This window comes from Ochlerotatus camptorhynchus, unplaced genomic scaffold, assembly GCF_037179485.1.
Source record: "Ochlerotatus camptorhynchus isolate MF236.1 unplaced genomic scaffold, CSIRO-AGI_Acam_v1.1 ptg000749l, whole genome shotgun sequence".
Classification (NCBI taxonomy): Eukaryota; Metazoa; Arthropoda; class Insecta; order Diptera; family Culicidae; genus Ochlerotatus; species Ochlerotatus camptorhynchus.
Window position 1 is genome coordinate 213,037 of NW_027041217.1, and position 18,653 is coordinate 231,689.

The 18,653-nt window shown below is 38.7% G+C and overlaps 1 protein-coding gene across 3 annotated transcripts in view; it reads right to left on the reverse strand.

Annotated features, from left to right (window-relative positions):
* RalGPS (Ral GEF with PH domain and SH3 binding motif) overlaps window positions 1–18,653 on the reverse strand; it is a 156,688-nt gene that overhangs the window by 97,474 nt on the left and 40,561 nt on the right. For all 3 annotated transcript variants that reach the window (XM_065238291.1, XM_065238292.1, XM_065238293.1), the window contains exons 2-3: window positions 17,443–17,618; window positions 17,155–17,375 (exon numbers count right to left, since the gene is read on the reverse strand). In XM_065238291.1, coding sequence (XP_065094363.1) covers window positions 17,155–17,375; window positions 17,443–17,499 — 278 coding nt within the window. In that variant the 5' untranslated portion in view covers window positions 17,500–17,618. The remainder of the gene's footprint in view (window positions 1–17,154; window positions 17,376–17,442; window positions 17,619–18,653) is intronic.

An 18,653-nucleotide genomic window follows, 5' to 3' on the forward strand; every position in this document is an offset into this window, starting at 1 on the left:
GGAAGAATGCCTCAAAAACCGCGTACTACCTTTCATTAAAGCCCATAAAGGTCCCGTGAAGTTTTGGCCAGATTTGGCGAGTTGCCACTACAGCCGGGAAGTCATCCAGTGGTACCGCGATAATAACGTAGATTTCATCGATAAAAACATAAATCCACCCAACTGCCCGCATTTCCGGCCCATCGAGAGATTTTGGGCAATAATGAAGCGGAAGCTCAAGAAAAGTGAAAAAACGGCTCGGGACGCGATTCAGATGACCAAAATGTGGAACAAATGTGCCAAGGAAGTTGACTCCGGAGGTGTGCAGCGTTTGACGGGAGGAATAAAGAAGAATTTTCGTTAGAAACGAAGAGAAATGATTTGTATTGATATTTTTCCTCAAAGTACAGTGAATTACCTTTGTTTTGATGTATTAACCTTATTTGTACGTCAATCCGTTACCGAGTTACAGATGATTTTATTATTCCGTATTCTAAATGGACATAGCTTTATCTTCCGACTCCAATTCTGATTCACTGTCGTATAGATTCTGTCTGTGGTTTCTTGAATTCCTCTTTCTGAATTCTTCCTCTGTGTTACTATCATCGTTTGAACTTGGAGTTCTTTGGGTTTCTTTTCCCTTTTCATCACGATTGCTAGTGGGTTTTCGATCCCTCGAATTTCTTTATCAATTTTATGTTTGTTATATCCATATTTACATCCTTTTCTTTCTTTATCGACTCTATATTTTTCTTGATTTCCTGTCATAATCTAAATCTTCCGAATCTTCATCCGAATAATCTTCATTCTGTCTATGTTTTGACACCTCAGGTATCTGGTCGTGGTATTTCTCCCTTGCACCTGTACCTTCACACCATGGGCAACTACATGCGATACCTTTAGCTCCTGAAAAGCATGTTGGTTCGGAAACCTTGAATGTTTCCTTTTGATCTTCATTCTTGGATTCTGTAACCTTTCCTCTCCCTACCTCTTGACTCTTTTATTCTTCATCTTCCCGTATTTTCAACCCTATATCTGCTAAAACTCCTTCAATTTGGACACAAACATCTTTTTGTGCCATTTCCTATTCCTTATTATCAACAGACGCGCTTGCTATGCGAATCAAATAGTGCCGTATTCTTAAGACTTGTACCCGATCTGCTCGTTTTCACAAATTCGATATTAATCCATTGACAACTTCTGAAACCTTTACGATTTCATCTGAAAATTTATGAGTTCCTGAATAATTAACTTTACCACTCCTATCATCCTTAAACAATCTGTGTAACAACCTCTTCTTATCCTCCAACGTTTCTCTTCGATCGACTGATTGCTTCCGTAATCTCAATTCAGCGTCTATTTCATCCTCCAGCAAATGCTCAACAGATGGTAATATATATTGACCACTCATTTTAATTTATTAGAATCAATCTATTATAAAAGAAAAACAAATTCAATTCAAACTTAACACTAGAAGAAAATTCAAATCCAATTAAATACTAGAAAAAAATTCAGTTCAAATTAAATGGCTAAAATTCAATTCAAACATACAACTAAAATGCAAATTAAAAATATTAAATGTAGAAATTAAAACAAGGATGAGAATAGTGTTACGAATGAAAGAAATGAAACGTTATATTTTTTTTTGCGTTGGGCGCCAATGTAACCGTTCATGAAATTTCGATGAGGTTTTGATCTAATTCAGTGGCTTAAGCGCCACTCTCGATTAGGATAGACCACTGGTCGTGTTAAAACTTTGCCCGACAAATGAGACTTTTCTCTCAGAGGACCTCTTGGACGGTCGTTGGTTACTAACGGCAATGAAAAAACTACTAACTTTGTGGAAATGCCAAGTCCTTTAGTAATACGGGAATGGAGCGCATAGACCAAATAAATGAACCGAAGTTATTACTCTGACTCACCCACGAAACGAAACGGAAAGAGAACGAAGGAATGCTTACTCAACTGAGCGGAAAACAGAACGTAACGTAGTAAGTGTGTTTTATTCAGGGAGTAGCATTCAAAACGTTCGAAAAAATAATCTACAACTTTTCTTAAAACTATATTTTAGCATTCATTCGCATTGGATTTCTGAGAGGGGTGTACGGGAAAGAGCAAATCATGGCCATGAATTAACACTAATTACAATTACACTTAGTTGAAGATGCTAATTTCAAATAACAGACTGTAGTGGTAATTTTTATACGATAGATGGAGTAGATGAAAGCATAGAGTTGATAGTTCCGTTAGAGTACGGCAGTGTGAAGATTGTATATAGATATTAGAATAGCGAACTAGGACAACTTTTAAGGAAGGTACAAATCGGTTTTTTCATCTCTCTTTACCAAACTCCCCCTTTGGAGAGGGAAGGTGAGGGGTGTCCCCCCCCGCCACCACTGGCAAAAAGAGATGAAAACCGACCCGTTCAAGTACCAACTGTGTGTTTGAAACAGTTCTACCGATTTTTACCGCACTTCAATTGTTATTTGAAGGAAGGCATCCAGTCGTAGGTTTGGAAATTGCAACTTGTTTATTGTTTACCCCTACCACGATATGTGCTCCTGTCATCGTCGACTTGATGATCTCGAGGGGACACGGGTGGGGTAGGTGTTGCTACTGTACCTTTTCGACCATTGACAGTAATTGATGGTATGCTCCCATCCAGAGTTATGTACTTTGACTATAGTTTTTAGTATTACTTCTACGTGAAGTCAACGATTTACATAGTTGAAGATGCTAATTTCAAATAACAGACTGTAGTGGTAATTTTTATACGATAGATGGAGTAGATGAAAGCATAGAGTTGATAGTTCCGTTAGAGTACGGCAGTGTGAAGATTGTATATAGATATTAGAATAGCGAACTAGGACAACTTTTAAGGAAGGTACAAATCGGTTTTTTCATCTCTCTTTACCAAACTCCCCCTTTGGAGAGGGATGGTGAGGGGTGTCCCCCCCCCACCACCACTGGCAAAAAGAGATGAAAACCGACCCGTTCAAGTACCAACTGTGTGTTTGAAACAGTTCTACCGATTTTTACCGCACTTCAATTGTTATTTGAAGGAAGGCATCCAGGGATGCTGATGGGAGCATACCATCAATTACTGTCAATGGTCGAAAAGGTACAGTAGCAACACCTACCCCACCCGTGTCCCCTCGAGATCATCAAGTCGACGATGACAGGAGCACATATCGTGGTAGGGGTAAACAATAGTTGCAATTTCCAAACCTACGACTGGATGCCTTCCTTCAAATAACAATTGAAGTGCGGTAAAAATCGGTAGAACTGTTTCAAACACACAGTTGGTACTTGAACGGGTCGGTTTTCATCTCTTTTTGCCAGTGGTGGTGGGGGGACACCCCTCACCTTCCCTCTCCAAAGGGGGAGTTTGGTAAAGAGAGATGAAAAAACCGATTTGTACCTTCCTTAAAAGTTGTCCTAGTTCGCTATTCTAATATCTATATACAATCTTCACACTGCCGTACTCTAACGGAACTATCAACTCTATGCTTTCATCTACTCCATCTATCGTATAAAAATTACCACTACAGTCTGTTATTTGAAATTAGCATCTTCAACTATGTAAATCGTTGACTTCACGTAGAAGTAATACTAAAAACATATAGTCAAAGTACAATTACACTAATAAACGCACTGAACAGACTACGCGGAATTTAATACGGACTTATGCCCACTGTTGAGAAACTTAAAGCCCAAAGTTAATTTGATTTAATTTAACTCGAGAACGTAAAGTAATTCGCGCACTTCTGTTAACCAGCCGATTCGAAAACGAAATGCACGAATCAGAATAATTTTGCTAGCAGGAAAATTCCCGACGACCTTTTCCTATTCAAATAGGTCATCTTTTAAAACCTCCCTCTTTATTCGAGACTTGCGCCAAACCTTTCGAATGGCGACGGACTTCGTGGCGCCTCCAGAAAGCATGTACAATATAATATAGCTCACTATAAGTTAGAGCTTTTATGGCAAAGTTGTAGCCTAGACACAGAAAATATGGCAAAGCTGTAAAATCGACACAGCAATAGTCTGATTTTATCTACACGGTTGAAATATTTCATTTCTAAGCAAACTTGACATAAAAAAATGATTTTATTGTTGATTCAATTAGATTTCATCGAAAAACTATTTACAAAAACCGTAAAACGTTACAATAGGTAGAATGAAACAAATGAAGACCATTTGAGGTGAATCCGGTGACATTTGGCCAGTTAACATCGGTTCCGGGGTTCTGGAATTCAGTTCCGTGAATTCCAATATAGGGTTTGTTATAACATTACAACATTCAAAGTAGCCATATCATGGAGCATGTCAAACTGAATATAGGGTCTTTGAAATCAGTTTATGGTATATGTGACCGACGACTTTCGGGTCACAATAAATTGTTTGGTGGAAAGGCCAGTTGGAGGTTTAGACACACTGAAAAATTGTAAATATTTATGTTTTGTGTCGTCTAAGATTTCCCTGGTACTCGAATGTCAAATAAATGTCTGTCTCCGCTTTGTATAGTGTTTGAGTGACGTTTATTTTTCATTTTGTAGCTTAAGGGTGTGTATAATTAACTGTATATTTAAAAGATGGCACATGTAATGCCCACCTCAGACGGTGACCGTGGCTAGACCAGTTACCAGAGGCTTAGATGGAGGTCCTTCAGACCTCTAAAAAAATCAGTTAATTGTATACTTCCTGGTTGGTATCTCGTGTATCAAAATATTTGTTTTGATTTTTGTTATTACTCCGGCTGTAAATATTAGATTTTTTTTATTTATTTATTTATTTATTTATATATTTATTTATTTATTTCTTTATTTACTTATTTATTTATTTATTCAATATTTTTCATATTTATTTATTTATTCAATATTTTTCATATTTATTTATTTATTCGCGGAAGCAAGTGTTAGGGATTTTGAATTTGTTAAGGCTATGCATGCAGCCACTTTGTCGGAGTAAATGAGTAGTTTGTTTATGATACCAACCGAAACCATTTTAGTGTGTAAGTTTTCGTACCGTCATCACGCCTGTCATCGTTCCGTCATCGTTCCGTCATCGCTGCTGTCATCATTCGTTCATCATCGCGATTCATCGTCATCGTCGTCATCTTTGTGTGTGTTGTGATGATAATCATGATGGGGTCGCTTCAATTGCGCTGACTCATCGTCTGCTATAAAAAGGGGCGGTCGAATAGAGTCAGGGCTCTTTTTTGTATTTTATTTGTCCGGCGGAGTGAAGACAAGTGACGGTTGTGCGAGTTAGGACGTCAAAAACTAACCGTAGTAGTTCCGCGTAAGTTTGCGCTTAAGTATAGATTAAAATTGAAAATCTAAATCTTAAAACTTACAAATTAAAGAAATAAAAAAACAGCGATAATACCACACAACTTAAAAGCTTTAAAAAAAATTAATTAGTGCGGGTCAATTGTGGAAATCACCACGAACGGCTAAGAAAGTGCACCCCAAATGTAAGACGTTAGTCTTAGCCGCGTTATACCGCATTGACCGTTAACGCACGAATAGGTCAAGCGAGCTAGTGGTGAACATTTAAAAAAAAAACTGCAGTTGAAGTGAACAATGTACAGTGGTCGAGCGGACAGTGAAAATAGTGGTATTGCGTAAAGACTGTGACTGTCCGTCTCACAAATGGTGGTGCAGCTCGCTTGATGACCACTAAAGAAGAACAGTGTATACACGAACTGTACCACTCCCCGGACACGGAACTCTGGCCCACATTATGAGAGCCTTACCGTCACGCTAGTGATTCCCTTGTTAATTGTGGGAACAGTGCTGAAGCAAAGAAACCCCGAAGAAAAAGAAGAAGAAGAAGAAGAAGAAGAAGTCGCTGTGTTCCGGAGATTCAACGGTAGCAGTCAGTCCCGATGTCCCAGCATGTCGACCATCAAACGGCCGCAACGGTGAGCTCACGAAATTCGAACAATGCGTAAAGGTTAACCAAAAAAAAAGAAAGAAGAAGCCCAGCTTTCCTAATTATCTGGGTTTTGTCTAAATAAAAATGTCTGGCCGTCTAAACTTTAACTGAATATGTATTCAAATTTTGTTTTGTAAAGAAAATCTTGTTTTCCGCCATCTTTTTTGTAAATTCCGCCTTTCCACCAATATTGGGATGAAAGTCTGCCCCATTGCAATTTCTCCTGGAGATCAATTGTATATACGACCCTGAATGGCAAGGTAGGTAAAGCACCTCTTACATGCCTCAACCATACAAAGTATTAACTATCAATTGGCGCCCAACGTGGGGCATCGGAAAAAGTGGTTTTCTTTATGGCCTGAAGAAAACCCCTTTTTCTAATGGTCTCCCGGAGAAATTTCAATTAATTAAAAATCAATTTCAATAATCGCGTGGTCATCAGTTCGATTTTGTGGTTTCAAATTAATTCGTTGTGAAGATTTCGTTAAATTGATTTGCGAATTGTTGCGAATGATGATAACAAACCACGTTAATGCTCCTGTCATGATCGTTGAGTTGAATTGCAAATCGGAGGTTTGATCCACTTTATTAAATTAGAGCTCATTCTAGCCCTTCATAGTTTTTCAAAGCTCTATTGGTACATTAAATTAATAGACAACATTATCTTATTTTTCCAAATTTTTAAAAACAAATTATGGTAAAATATATTTTTTTTCTAAATTTGTCTAGCAAGGAAACTTAAACTGTGATAATTTATTTTGTGTTTCCTGTGATATTTATTCAGATGTTATTTATTATATTTATTTAAAAAAAGTATTTGTTTAATTATTTATTTATTTGCTGAAATATTTATTTAAATAATTATTTATTTATTATATTTATTTACAATTTATTCTAGAAATTATTTATAAATTTGGAATAATTGAATGCAAGATTTATTTTTGAATTAAATAATTCTAAATCCAAAAAGCTGAAATGGCTTCTGCACGCCTTACATTTGATCAAGCTAGTGAGCTTATTTTAGACTGGTATTATGGCATGCAAGTAGAATTTCTCGATCCAGATGAACTTGATTGGTTCAAAAGCGAAAATGGTTGAGAGAAAGCCTCAAAACCGAAAAAAAAGGATTGGTAGGAGTAAACGGACGAGCTGTCATAAGTGATTTGAGTTTGGAAATAGGTAGTTGCAAGCAGAAGTTTGTTGACATCAAGGAAATATGGCGCACGATAGAGAGTGTGTATGAGAAGAAAATTTATACCGCTCGTCTGCTACATGTAGGTGCTCGTATTGTTTTGATGTTGACTTCGGCAAAAGATTCACCAAATCCACACTCTCATTTACAAAATGTGTTGGTAGAATTGGCAGAGCTGTTGGAGCCTGTGTGCAACCCACAAGATCCGGAAATTCCAGAAGAAAATAACGATGAAACAGGGGATGTTCAGAGCGAAAATAACGACGAACCACTACCAAATCCCAGACCCAGAACCACCATCTTGAGTCAGGAGGACCTTGATTGGATTCATTCGTTGCAAAACAGGATAATGGATCTAGAAGGTGAACTTCGACGCAAACAAGGAAAGGATATGGGAACTCAAACCTCTTCCGAACATGCTCAGCATCCAGAAGTTTACCATAATCCCTTTCCTAGCTCCTTACCATCTGCTTTGCCACCTCATCCTCAATATCCAGTTCATTCAGATTTTGATGTTTACAATCGTAATCAAAGACCATTTTCGTTAGAAAATCAACCTACCTCGAACAATAGTTTTAATGATCAACACAATTTCCCATTTCGCAGTTCAGATCCCAACTCCAGATTCCATCACAGACCATCGTTAGATTATCGACCACTGAATCCAACAATACGTCCGCTTCCCAACGAATACCGATCACAGACAAACCCAAATCCAAATCCCCTTCCACCTCATCCAAATCCATATCGTCATTATCCACCCTCTCAGTATCCCGAATCGTATCAAACACGGCATACTTTGCCGGTTTCCAAATGGAATATAGTGAAGTACAGTGGGGATGATCAAGGTCTAAAACTTAATGAGTTTCTGGAGCACGTTGAAGCGTTATCACAAGCAGAGCATGTTTCGGAACGAGAACTGTTCCAATCAGCTGTGCACTTGTTCACTGGTTCAGCATTAAAATGGTATATGAGCCAACGTTCGACAGGTAGACTCATGCACTGGCAACACCTGGTATTTGAGCTTCGTAGAACTTACATGCACCCGGACTTAGACGCTTTGATTAAAATGAAAATTTATCAAAGGCGTCAACAAAAGTACGAGTCATTTCACGAGTTCTATTTTGAAATGGAGAAGATGTTCCGGACGATGAGTTTTCAAATTCCAGATTACGAGAAGATGCAAATACTTCAACAAAATATGCGTGTGGATTACAAGCGACAGATGACCTTTCTGCCCATCGCTGATTTAGAAACACTCGTTGCTGCTGGTCAGAAATTAGACGCTTTGAATTTTTCAGCTTACAACAAAGTTTTCGGAGCTGAAAAGACAGTCCAAGCGGTAAACGACAACAAGGAGGCCGAAGTAAAGAAAAAGCAAAAAGGCAGTCAGGTTCGGTCCCAGTCTTCGGGGCAAACAGCTCTTGTAGGTCCACCTCCTCAATCCAGGAACTATCGTGGACCACCTTCATCGTCACAAAGTTCCATGTCGAAATCGACCCCTACTTCTAACAACCATTCAGAACAACAGAACCCACAAGTGCGAAATACATCAAAAGATTCGTCAACCAATGCTCCTACAGCAGGTCCATCGGGTATACAACCACGTCCATCTCTTACATTGGAAGATGTCGTCAACAACCATAAACTCCCTCAGCACGGAACTTGTTACAATTGTGGTAGATTTGGGCATCACATGGCCATGTGTAGACAACCTCGCAGGATATTCTGTAGCAATTGTGGTCTCCGTGGTTTTCCATATGATTGTTGCCCATATTGCATAAAAAACGGAACGTTTGCGAACGAAAACCGCCGTCCGCAAACCCCGAAAGCGTAAAAACTTACCCTCAGCGCAGTCCACCTCTTTTCTGGGAGTACGCAACTCCTAACATGTACGCAGATTCCGCTGAAATTTGTCAAATAACGTACCCCTTCGAAAATGATAACCGACCCTACGTATCGGTAAACATCTATGACTTCCATATCCACGCGCTACTCGATAGTGGAAGTAACTACACGATAATTAGCGAAAATATCTACTCGAAACTGAAACAAACATACAAACGCCTACACAAACCTCCCAAAAGCGTATCTCTTCGTTCCGCCAGTGGAGACCCACTTCAGATCCTCGGTCAGGCTCAGCTTCCTTTTCAGTTCCACGGAAAAGTTCGGATTATTTCTACTCTGGTCGTAGAAAATCTTTCCATCAATTGTATTTGCGGTATGGATTTTTGGAACAAATTCACAATCCAACCCACTATGCTTTCAAATGGACAAGATGTACCCACCACGGTCGTTTCCGTTGTTGAGGAATTCGAATCCGATTCCATATTATCCCATGAGGAAAGTCAGGTGATCGAGAATGTCAAGAAGTTGTTCCTCCCTGCACGAGAAGGAAGCTTAACTTTAACACCTCTTGCTCAACACAAAATTATATTGAAGGATGAATGGAAAGATCAACCACCCGTCCGTCAGTTTCCCTACGTCATGTCACCGAAAATCCAGGAGCTGGTTGCCGTCGAGCTACAGAGACTGTTGGACATAGGAGTCATCGAGAGAAGCTGCTCGGATTGGTCCCTAAACTGTGTTCCTGTTATAAAACCAAATAAGGTAAGGTTGTGTTTGGACGCGCGCAAGGTCAATGAGCGAACTGTGCGCGATGCTTACCCTTTGCCGCACCCTGGACGCATTTTAGGTCAACTTCCAAAAGCTAAATATCTTTCCACGATTGATCTTTCTGAAGCGTTTCTACAAGTTCCGTTGGATCCACAATCTCGGAAATTCACCGCGTTCAGTGTGCAAGGCAAAGGGTTGTTTCAGTACACACGAATGCCATTTGGTCTTATAAACAGTCCAGCCACTCTGGCAAGACTGATGGATACAGTTCTTGGACATGGTGTACTGGAACCGTACGTTTTTGTGTACCTCGACGATATCGTCGTGGTTACAGAAACGTACGAGCATCACGTACAGCTCCTCACTGACATTGCACGTCGCCTGAGAGAAGCCAACCTCAGCATAAATCTCGAAAAGTCTCGCTTCGTTGTTTCAGAGGTCCCATTTCTAGGATATCTGTTGAGCACCAACGGTCTGCGAACTAATCCAGACAAAATACGTCCCATCGTAGAGTATGAGAGGCCCACCACCATTACCAAGCTCCGGAGATTCTTAGGAATGGTGAACTATTACCGACGATTCATTGCAGAATTCAGTGGCGTAACCGCACCTCTTAGTGATCTCCTGAAAACGAAATCGAAGGTTATTAAGTGGAATGAGTTCGCTGAAAACTCTTTCTGTAAAATCAAGGAACTTTTGATTTCCTCTCCGATACTGGGTAGTCCAGATTTCGATCGTGAATTTGTAATTCAAACCGACGCGAGTGACGTCGCGGTAGCGGGAGTGTTGACCCAGCAACATGATGAAGGTGAACGAGTAATTGCTTACTTTTCGCATAAGCTCACTACACCACAGAAAAATTTACACGCTGCTGAGAAGGAGGCACTAGCCGCTATTCTTGCGATTGATGCTTTTCGCGGATATATCGAAGGGTACCATTTTACCCTGATCACAAATTCATCAGCGCTGACTCACATCTTGAAAACCTAATGGAAGGTAGGATCAAGATGCAGCCGTTGGTCATTGGACCTACAACAATTCGATATGACCGTAATACACCGCAAAGGCAAAGATAACGTCGTTGCAGATGCGTTATCAAGAAGCATTGCACTCGTTGTTGATTCTGCAGATTCATCCTGGTACTCCACTATGGTTAACAAGGTGTTGAGTCAGCCAGATGATTATGTTGATTTCAAGGTGGAACATAATCGTTTATACAAGTTCATCTCGGTTCCTGATAATCCTTGTGATTCCCGATTTGAATGGAAAATTGTTCCACAATCCTCGGAGAAACACGGCATACTGAACGATTGTCACGATTCGTGTTTTCATCCAGGGTACGAGCGAACGATAGCTCGAATCCGGCAGCGTTACTATTGGCCAAAGATGGCAGGTGAAATCCGGCAGTACGTTCAGAAATGCAGCACCTGTAAAGAGGTAAAACCATCATCGATACCGGTAACTCCTGAAATGGGTAACATGAGGATTGCTAATCGTCCCTGGCAGATCATATCCGCAGACTATATAGGTCCACTGCCACGAAGCCGTCGAGGAAACCAACATATTTTGGTCGTCGCGGACTATTTTTCCAAGTGGGTTATGATCCAACCAGTCCGCAGCATTAGCAGTTCGAGTCTTTGTACCATTCTAAAGGAGCAATGGATCCTCAGAAACTCTGCACCCGAAGTCATCATCACAGACAACGGCAGTTGCTTTGTGTCCAAAGAATTTAAGGAGTTGCTGAAGCAGTTCAATATCACGCACTGGCTCAATTCCCGGTATCATTCCCAAGCGAATCCCGTGGAACGAGTCAATCGGACAATTAACACAGCTATCCGCACTTACGTAAAAGAGGACCAACGTCTGTGGGATACCCGCACTGCTGAGATTGAAATGCTCTTGAACACAAGTATGCATTCGTCCATAGGGTTCACACCTTATTTCATCACGCACGGTCACGAACTTTCGGAGACTGGAGCAGATCACAAGCTTGCACGTCACGATGAAAATCTAACTGCAGAACAGTCCAACGAACGAAGGAAGCAAATGTTCACCAGGATTTACGAACTGGTTTCCAAAAACCTCGAAAAAGCACATCAAACATCTCGTGATCACTATAATCTTCGTCATCGCCAGTTCGCAAAGTCGTTTGTAGATGGTCAACTTGTTTACAGGAAGAACATGAAGCTATCCAATGCCGCAGAGAAATATAATGCGAAATATGGTCCACAATTCCTTCCTTGTCGCGTCATGAAGAAGATTGGTTCATCGTCGTATGAGCTGGAGGATTTGACCGGAAAACGTCTTGGTATATGGCCAGCCGTTCATTTAAAACCCGGATAATTGCCCCAGGATCTCATAATTTTTCGTTGCCTCTAGCCAAACATCAAACACTATTGCTGCTTTCAACACAGGTTTATTTCGTCATCGTAGGGATACATATGAACAACACAGTACTAAATGTATGTCCACGTAATCTTCAAGCCTAGATAACGAATATTCCGTCGCATTTTGGATCATGATCGTTTTTCCGAAAGGTTTTCCTAAAAATAAAACAAAACTTATGGGATTAGCAACATACTTACCAGTAAAATCACATAATTTGCAGCATCATGTTCCAGTCCGTCATCAGTTTTCTACGTTTTGTTGTTGCCATCATCACGTTTACGAGTTCATTGACAGATGTTCAATGACAGCACCCAGAGTGTAGGGGTGTGTCTAAATGAACGCACGCAGCCACATTCATGTCGGATTTCCGAATGAATGCACTCTAAATTAGAATTACGTCATTCAACGCAATTTCAATCTTTTTCACTTGCAAAAGCAAGAGAGTTTAATGAAATGTGAACTGAGTGAGTACATTCAACTTTAATTTAACTAAAGATCATAGTCACTCTATCCTAGGAGAGTAATATTATGATAAATTAGTTATAGGGCGCCCTACACGTATTCGTAAATTCTAGATATACCAAAAAGCTCAAAACAAACTAGCATTAATAAGGCAATTAGTTTGTAAAATTGAGCGAATGAATGGAATTATGAATGCGGGGGATTCTGAATGTATTTGTATGAATGAATAAGCATGAATGAGGTAGTATGGTAAGAGTTTTGTTGTCCAAGATGATTTTTGTGACAGTAGATATGGAAAGAGACGAAGAAAGCAGTTTGGTCTCTAAAGAAATAATTTAAAATCAACCCAAACGGTTGAGGTGAAAATTAATGATTTGTAATTGAACTCAACAACTGTGACGGTGGCTACAATCGCGGTTTTTTCTGACGCACTACAGAACAATCTCGACAGTGACATTTTCGTTATCAGAGCAACGAATTGTTTGATGATCCAAAAATCGTCCCGATTTTGACAGAAAAAAAAACTTCGTTTTTTTACCCCGACTCCGGGAAGATTGTGACCGACGACTTTCGGGTCACAATAAATTGTTTGATGGAAAGGCCAGTTGGAGGTTTAGACACACTGAAAAATTGTAAATATTTATGTTTTGTGTCGTCTAAGATTTCCCTGGTACTCGAATGTCAAATAAATGTCTGTCTCCGCTTTGTATAGTGTTTGAGTGACGTTTATTTTTCATTTTGTAGCTTAAGGGTGTGTATAATTAACTGTATATTTAAAAGATGGCACATGTAATGCCCACCTCAGACGGTGACCGTGGCTAGACCAGTTACCAGAGGCTTAGATGGAGGTCCTTCAGACCTCTAAAAAAATCAGTTAATTGTATACTTCCTGGTTGGTATCTCGTGTATCAAAATATTTGTTTTGATTTTTGTTATTACTCCGGCTGTAAATATTAGATTTTTTTATTTATTTATTTATTTATTTATATATTTATTTATTTATTTCTTTATTTACTTATTTATTTATTTATTCAATATTTTTCATATTTATTTATTTATTCAATATTTTTCATATTTATTTATTTATTCGCGGAAGCAAGTGTTAGGGATTTTGAATTTGTTAAGGCTATGCATGCAGCCACTTTGTCGGAGTAAATGAGTAGTTTGTTTATGATACCAACCGAAACCATTTTAGTGTGTAAGTTTTCGTACCGTCATCACGCCTGTCATCGTTCCGTCATCGTTCCGTCATCGCTGCTGTCATCATTCGTTCATCATCGCGATTCATCGTCATCGTCGTCATCTTTGTGTGTGTTGTGATGATAATCATGATGGGGTCGCTTCAATTGCGCTGACTCATCGACTGCTATAAAAAGGGGCGGTCGAATAGAGTCAGGGCTCTTTTTTGTATTTTATTTGTCCGGCGGAGTGAAGACAAGTGACGGTTGTGCGAGTTAGGACGTCAAAAACTAACCGTAGTAGTTCCGCGTAAGTTTGCGCTTAAGTATAGATTAAAATTGAAAATCTAAATCTTAAACCTTACAAATTAAAGTAATAAAAAAACAGCGATAATACCACACAACTTAAAAGCTTTAAAAAAAATTAATTAGTGCGGGTCAATTGTGTAAATCACCACGAACGGCTAAGAAAGTGCACCCCAAATGTAAGACGTTAGTCTTAGCCGCGTTATACCGCATTGACCGTTAACGCACGAATAGGTCAAGCGAGCTAGTGGTGAACATTTAAAAAAAAAACTGCAGTTGAAGTGAACAATGTACAGTGGTCGAGCGGACAGTGAAAATAGTGGTATTGCGTAAAGACTGTGACTGTCCGTCTCACAAATGGTGGTGCAGCTCGCTTGATGACCACTAAAGAAGAACAGTGTATACACGAACTGTACCACTCCCCGGACACACTGGCCCACATTATGAGAGCCTTACCGTCACGCTAGTGATTCCCTTGTTAATTGTGGGAACAGTGCTGAAGCAAAGAAACCCCGAAGAAAAAGAAGAAGAAGAAGAAGAAGAAGTCGCTGTGTTCCGGAGATTCAACGGTAGCAGTCAGTCCCGATGTCCCAGCATGTCGACCATCAAACGGCCGCAACGGTGAGCTCACGAAATTCGAACAATGCGTAAAGGTTAACCAAAAAAAAAGAAAGAAGAAGCCCAGCTTTCCTAATTATCTGGGTTTTGTCTAAATAAAAATGTCTGGCCGTCTAAACTTTAACTGAATATGTATTCAAATTTTGTTTTGTAAAGAAAATCTTGTTTTCCGCCATCTTTTTTGTAAATTCCGCCTTTCCACCAATATTGGGATGAAAGTCTGCCCCATTGCAATTTCTCCTGGAGATCAATTGTATATACGACCCTGAATGGCAAGGTAGGTAAAGCACCTCTTACATGCCTCAACCATACAAAGTATTAACTATCATATATACGATGACATCTGGCTACATTTACATCGGTTTTGGGGGTCCCGGAATCCAGTTCTAAAGGCCATCGTAATATTCGAGGTAAAAGAATTATGCTGCATGTCAATTCATAGCAGTATAATAAGTGTGTCTGTCTAAATGTCTCTCTGGGAAAAATAAGCAATTTTTTTAATAGGGTTAACTACCCCATTTCCGGCCTATTAAGCACAACCCGCACTTAGTCTTTCTTAATCTAGCGCAGTTTAGCACCAAACGGAATTTTATTATCACTGATGGCTTCCAAATTTATTTACCTTTCCGTACGTACCGTAAGATTTGATAAAAAGAAACCAATCGTTGAGATATTGTCAAAAGTCTAACACTGCTTCTAGACGCCAAACTCGGCCTACGGATTCTAAACTCGGCCTAACGCATTGAAACTCCATTTAAACGCCAATGAATTCACTTCGGCCTATCGGATGAAGATAAAAATTGATTCCATCGGAGCGCTTCTTTTGTTTTTGAGAATAATGGGTGCAAATCTTCATACCACACGTTCTTATTGACTTCGTTCGGTAGCTTATTAACTAAAGTATCGTACCAAACGCGTAATTGACTTGTTAACTCTGAAATCATGAATTTATTTGAAGTTTTCTGCTCGATAGGCCCAAATGGGCGATTAGGCCGAAGTAGTTCTCTACCCTATATATTGTTTATTGTTTAAAAATGTAAAAAAATGCTAAATTTTTTATTTGTTTTTTGATAGTAGGCTTTTTTGTATATTTTTTACACATACAAATATTTAAAATGTTCTGGAGTATACGTTACACTACACAACACAAGGATTTAACGATAGTTCAAAATATTCACCAAAATTTTCGTTTTACGAATTTTGTAAATGTTCAAGTGTCCATACTTTAAATAATAATTAAAAAATCATCAAGGATATTTTGAGATATTTGCGTTTATTTTATTTTTTATTTTCACTTCAGATTACTTAAAACTTTCTTTTAATATTTTTCCCATTATTTTTTTTTTCTACAGCTTTGTCTCAGACGTCATTTCAATCAACTTTAAAAAAAATTTCATAGGCCATTTTGAAAATTTTACAAGATCCAAAATGTCCAAATTTTATGCACAGTGTCATACAATTTGGAGAAGGTCGAGTTTTTCCGATTCGTCATATAACGTGGACTGCTCTTTAGCATTTTCCATTTCTCAAGCGTTGACAGACAAGTGGTCAAGACATGGGCATCGTAATCTCAGCGCTCATGGTTCGATCCCAGCTGCACCGTTTTTTTTTTCATTATTATTTTTCATTTGGAAAATCAATTAAATTTTAACCAATTTCTGGTGGCTAAGCTGCATACTATGCATATTTAAAGTATATTTCATTGGGTACACTCAATTTAAAAAAAAATAATCGTAATCATATGAAATTTTAAAGAACATCGTTTTGCAAAAATCCATATGATATTCGAATTCCTGTCAATTTATTCGCTATGTGGAAATGCGACGTCGGCTTGTTTCGTTTGATACCAACTATTTGATGTCCATCATGGATTCATGCACGTAACTGTTAGATTTATTGATTATTATGATGCTTTTGACTATGCTTGACATTTTCCAATTCTTTAATAGTATATTGTTGAAAATCAATGGTTATTTTTTTCTTTCTATAAGTTATAAGAGAGTTATAAGCGTTCAAAACCAAACGCAAAAGGTACACCATATAAAAAAAAGTTCTACGTTAAAATTGACATTACTAGTTTCTCTTATATTGTTTTAGCTCCAAGAAATGCGTAAAAATTAATTAATATGGGGTTAGGTTTCATAGGGGCATTAATAGGAATATGACTTTATTTTTGAAAAAATCTAATCGCTGAAACTCGTTTTCCAGAGTTTTCGTCACATAGTAGTTTTTCTTTGTAACACCCTTAGCTACCAAATGGAGGGTGAGCCTCCAGGTTTAATGGCATAGTGTTATTTTTGACCGTTGCCGAGCATCTGTTTAAGAAAAACATATTTTAAATCACGATGAAATATATTAAACCACACAGACTATGAAACTACAGGTCCCAAACTATGATCTTAAAACTTTAAGATACATTCATTTTTTATAAAAAATTGTGTACACATTTTGCATGATCTGACAATACTTTACCTGTACGTAGTCGCCCTACTACGGTCGATTATTGCATCAATTGGCCCTATGGAAGCTATTGAGGGTTTTTTGCGACATTGACATTTACTTGGTTGATGTATAATGGCATGGTTATTTTCAAACGAACTAATAAGAGGAAGTCCTGGACCACTTTTTGTGGAAATATCACTTTGTGGTGATTCATCTCGTGCATTCGGATTATGGAGGTTTCCATCGGAATACTAAAATCAGAGATAATCATTAATATAAAAATAAATATATATTTGTTTTATTGTACTTGTTACCTACCTCCTTATATCGTAGACTATCTGTTGAAGGATCACGGGGTATTTCAGAATACTGCATCCTTTCCTCTACAGTTGAATTGGCAACTTTTCCAAGCACCTCTAAATTCCTTTTTTCCCTTGCTTGTAATTTGAAGTCCACGTAGATTGTTTTATCTCCATTTAAAGTCTGGTACACAACTAAAACGAAACGATGTTTTACGTAACACGGGATAGGTATAGAAATAATAAAAAAAGTGTTTCGTTTATTTTCTAAAGTTCAAAAGAAATCGGTAATACAATTGAAGACATGATTGTAGTACCGGTAAACTCCTTTAATATACCTAGACGTCGATTGTGGTTCTGGATTAAAGGAGTACAACTACCTTGGTGGCGCCCCTATCTCTACTAATAACAAGGAACCATAACAAGCATAGCCGCGGGCCCACATTCTGGGCCCGCTCAGATTGATATTTGGTCACGTTTTTATGCTGGCTACAAAAAGATGGCGGCGTGTCAGGCCCATGAGTACAACGGTACTACAATCATTTCTGTCGATAAAGGAAAGTTCGAACTATGAATGAAATTTGTATGATTTTTTAACTGTTTATGCGTTCCAAATTCATTTTAACCTAGGTGCTCCAGCTACTACAGTAACTTACCAGCCCTAATTGCAATGATATATATCTTGGGGTTTTCATCTATTTTTTTACATTGTTCCTGCCTTGGCAATTCAGTATTTTAACAGATTTTCTTAACCTGCATGTCAGTATAAAAATTTACACCTTAAAACTAAAAACTAAAACTAATGGAGCAATTTTTGTTCCTTGACATTATCCCTGGAACTTACGGCAGTGGGTGAGGTTTTGGAAATTTCCTCCAGTCTTCCCTAAGTGTTCCCACTTCCAAGACCTTAAGGTTGTTTAGTGCACTAGACTTCAAGTGAACTAAATAAAAATCATTAGAAAGCCCGTTGCCCGAATCGTCAGCACGGGATTTCATTTTCATTTTGATTACTTGGACAGGCTCAACTCCATGTAATTTTCTCAAATCAACTTTGATCTGATCCAGGGAGAGCAGACTTTTCAAGACAACCTTGAACAGACGTTCAGTGTTGATGTCGTAAAAATAAAGGGTTGTGTCCTAGACACGACCGCAGTATGACGTAAAACTACGCTTGATGTAGGGGAAATGGCTCTAATGTTGGCTTATGGATCTAAGATTGGGCCCATCGCT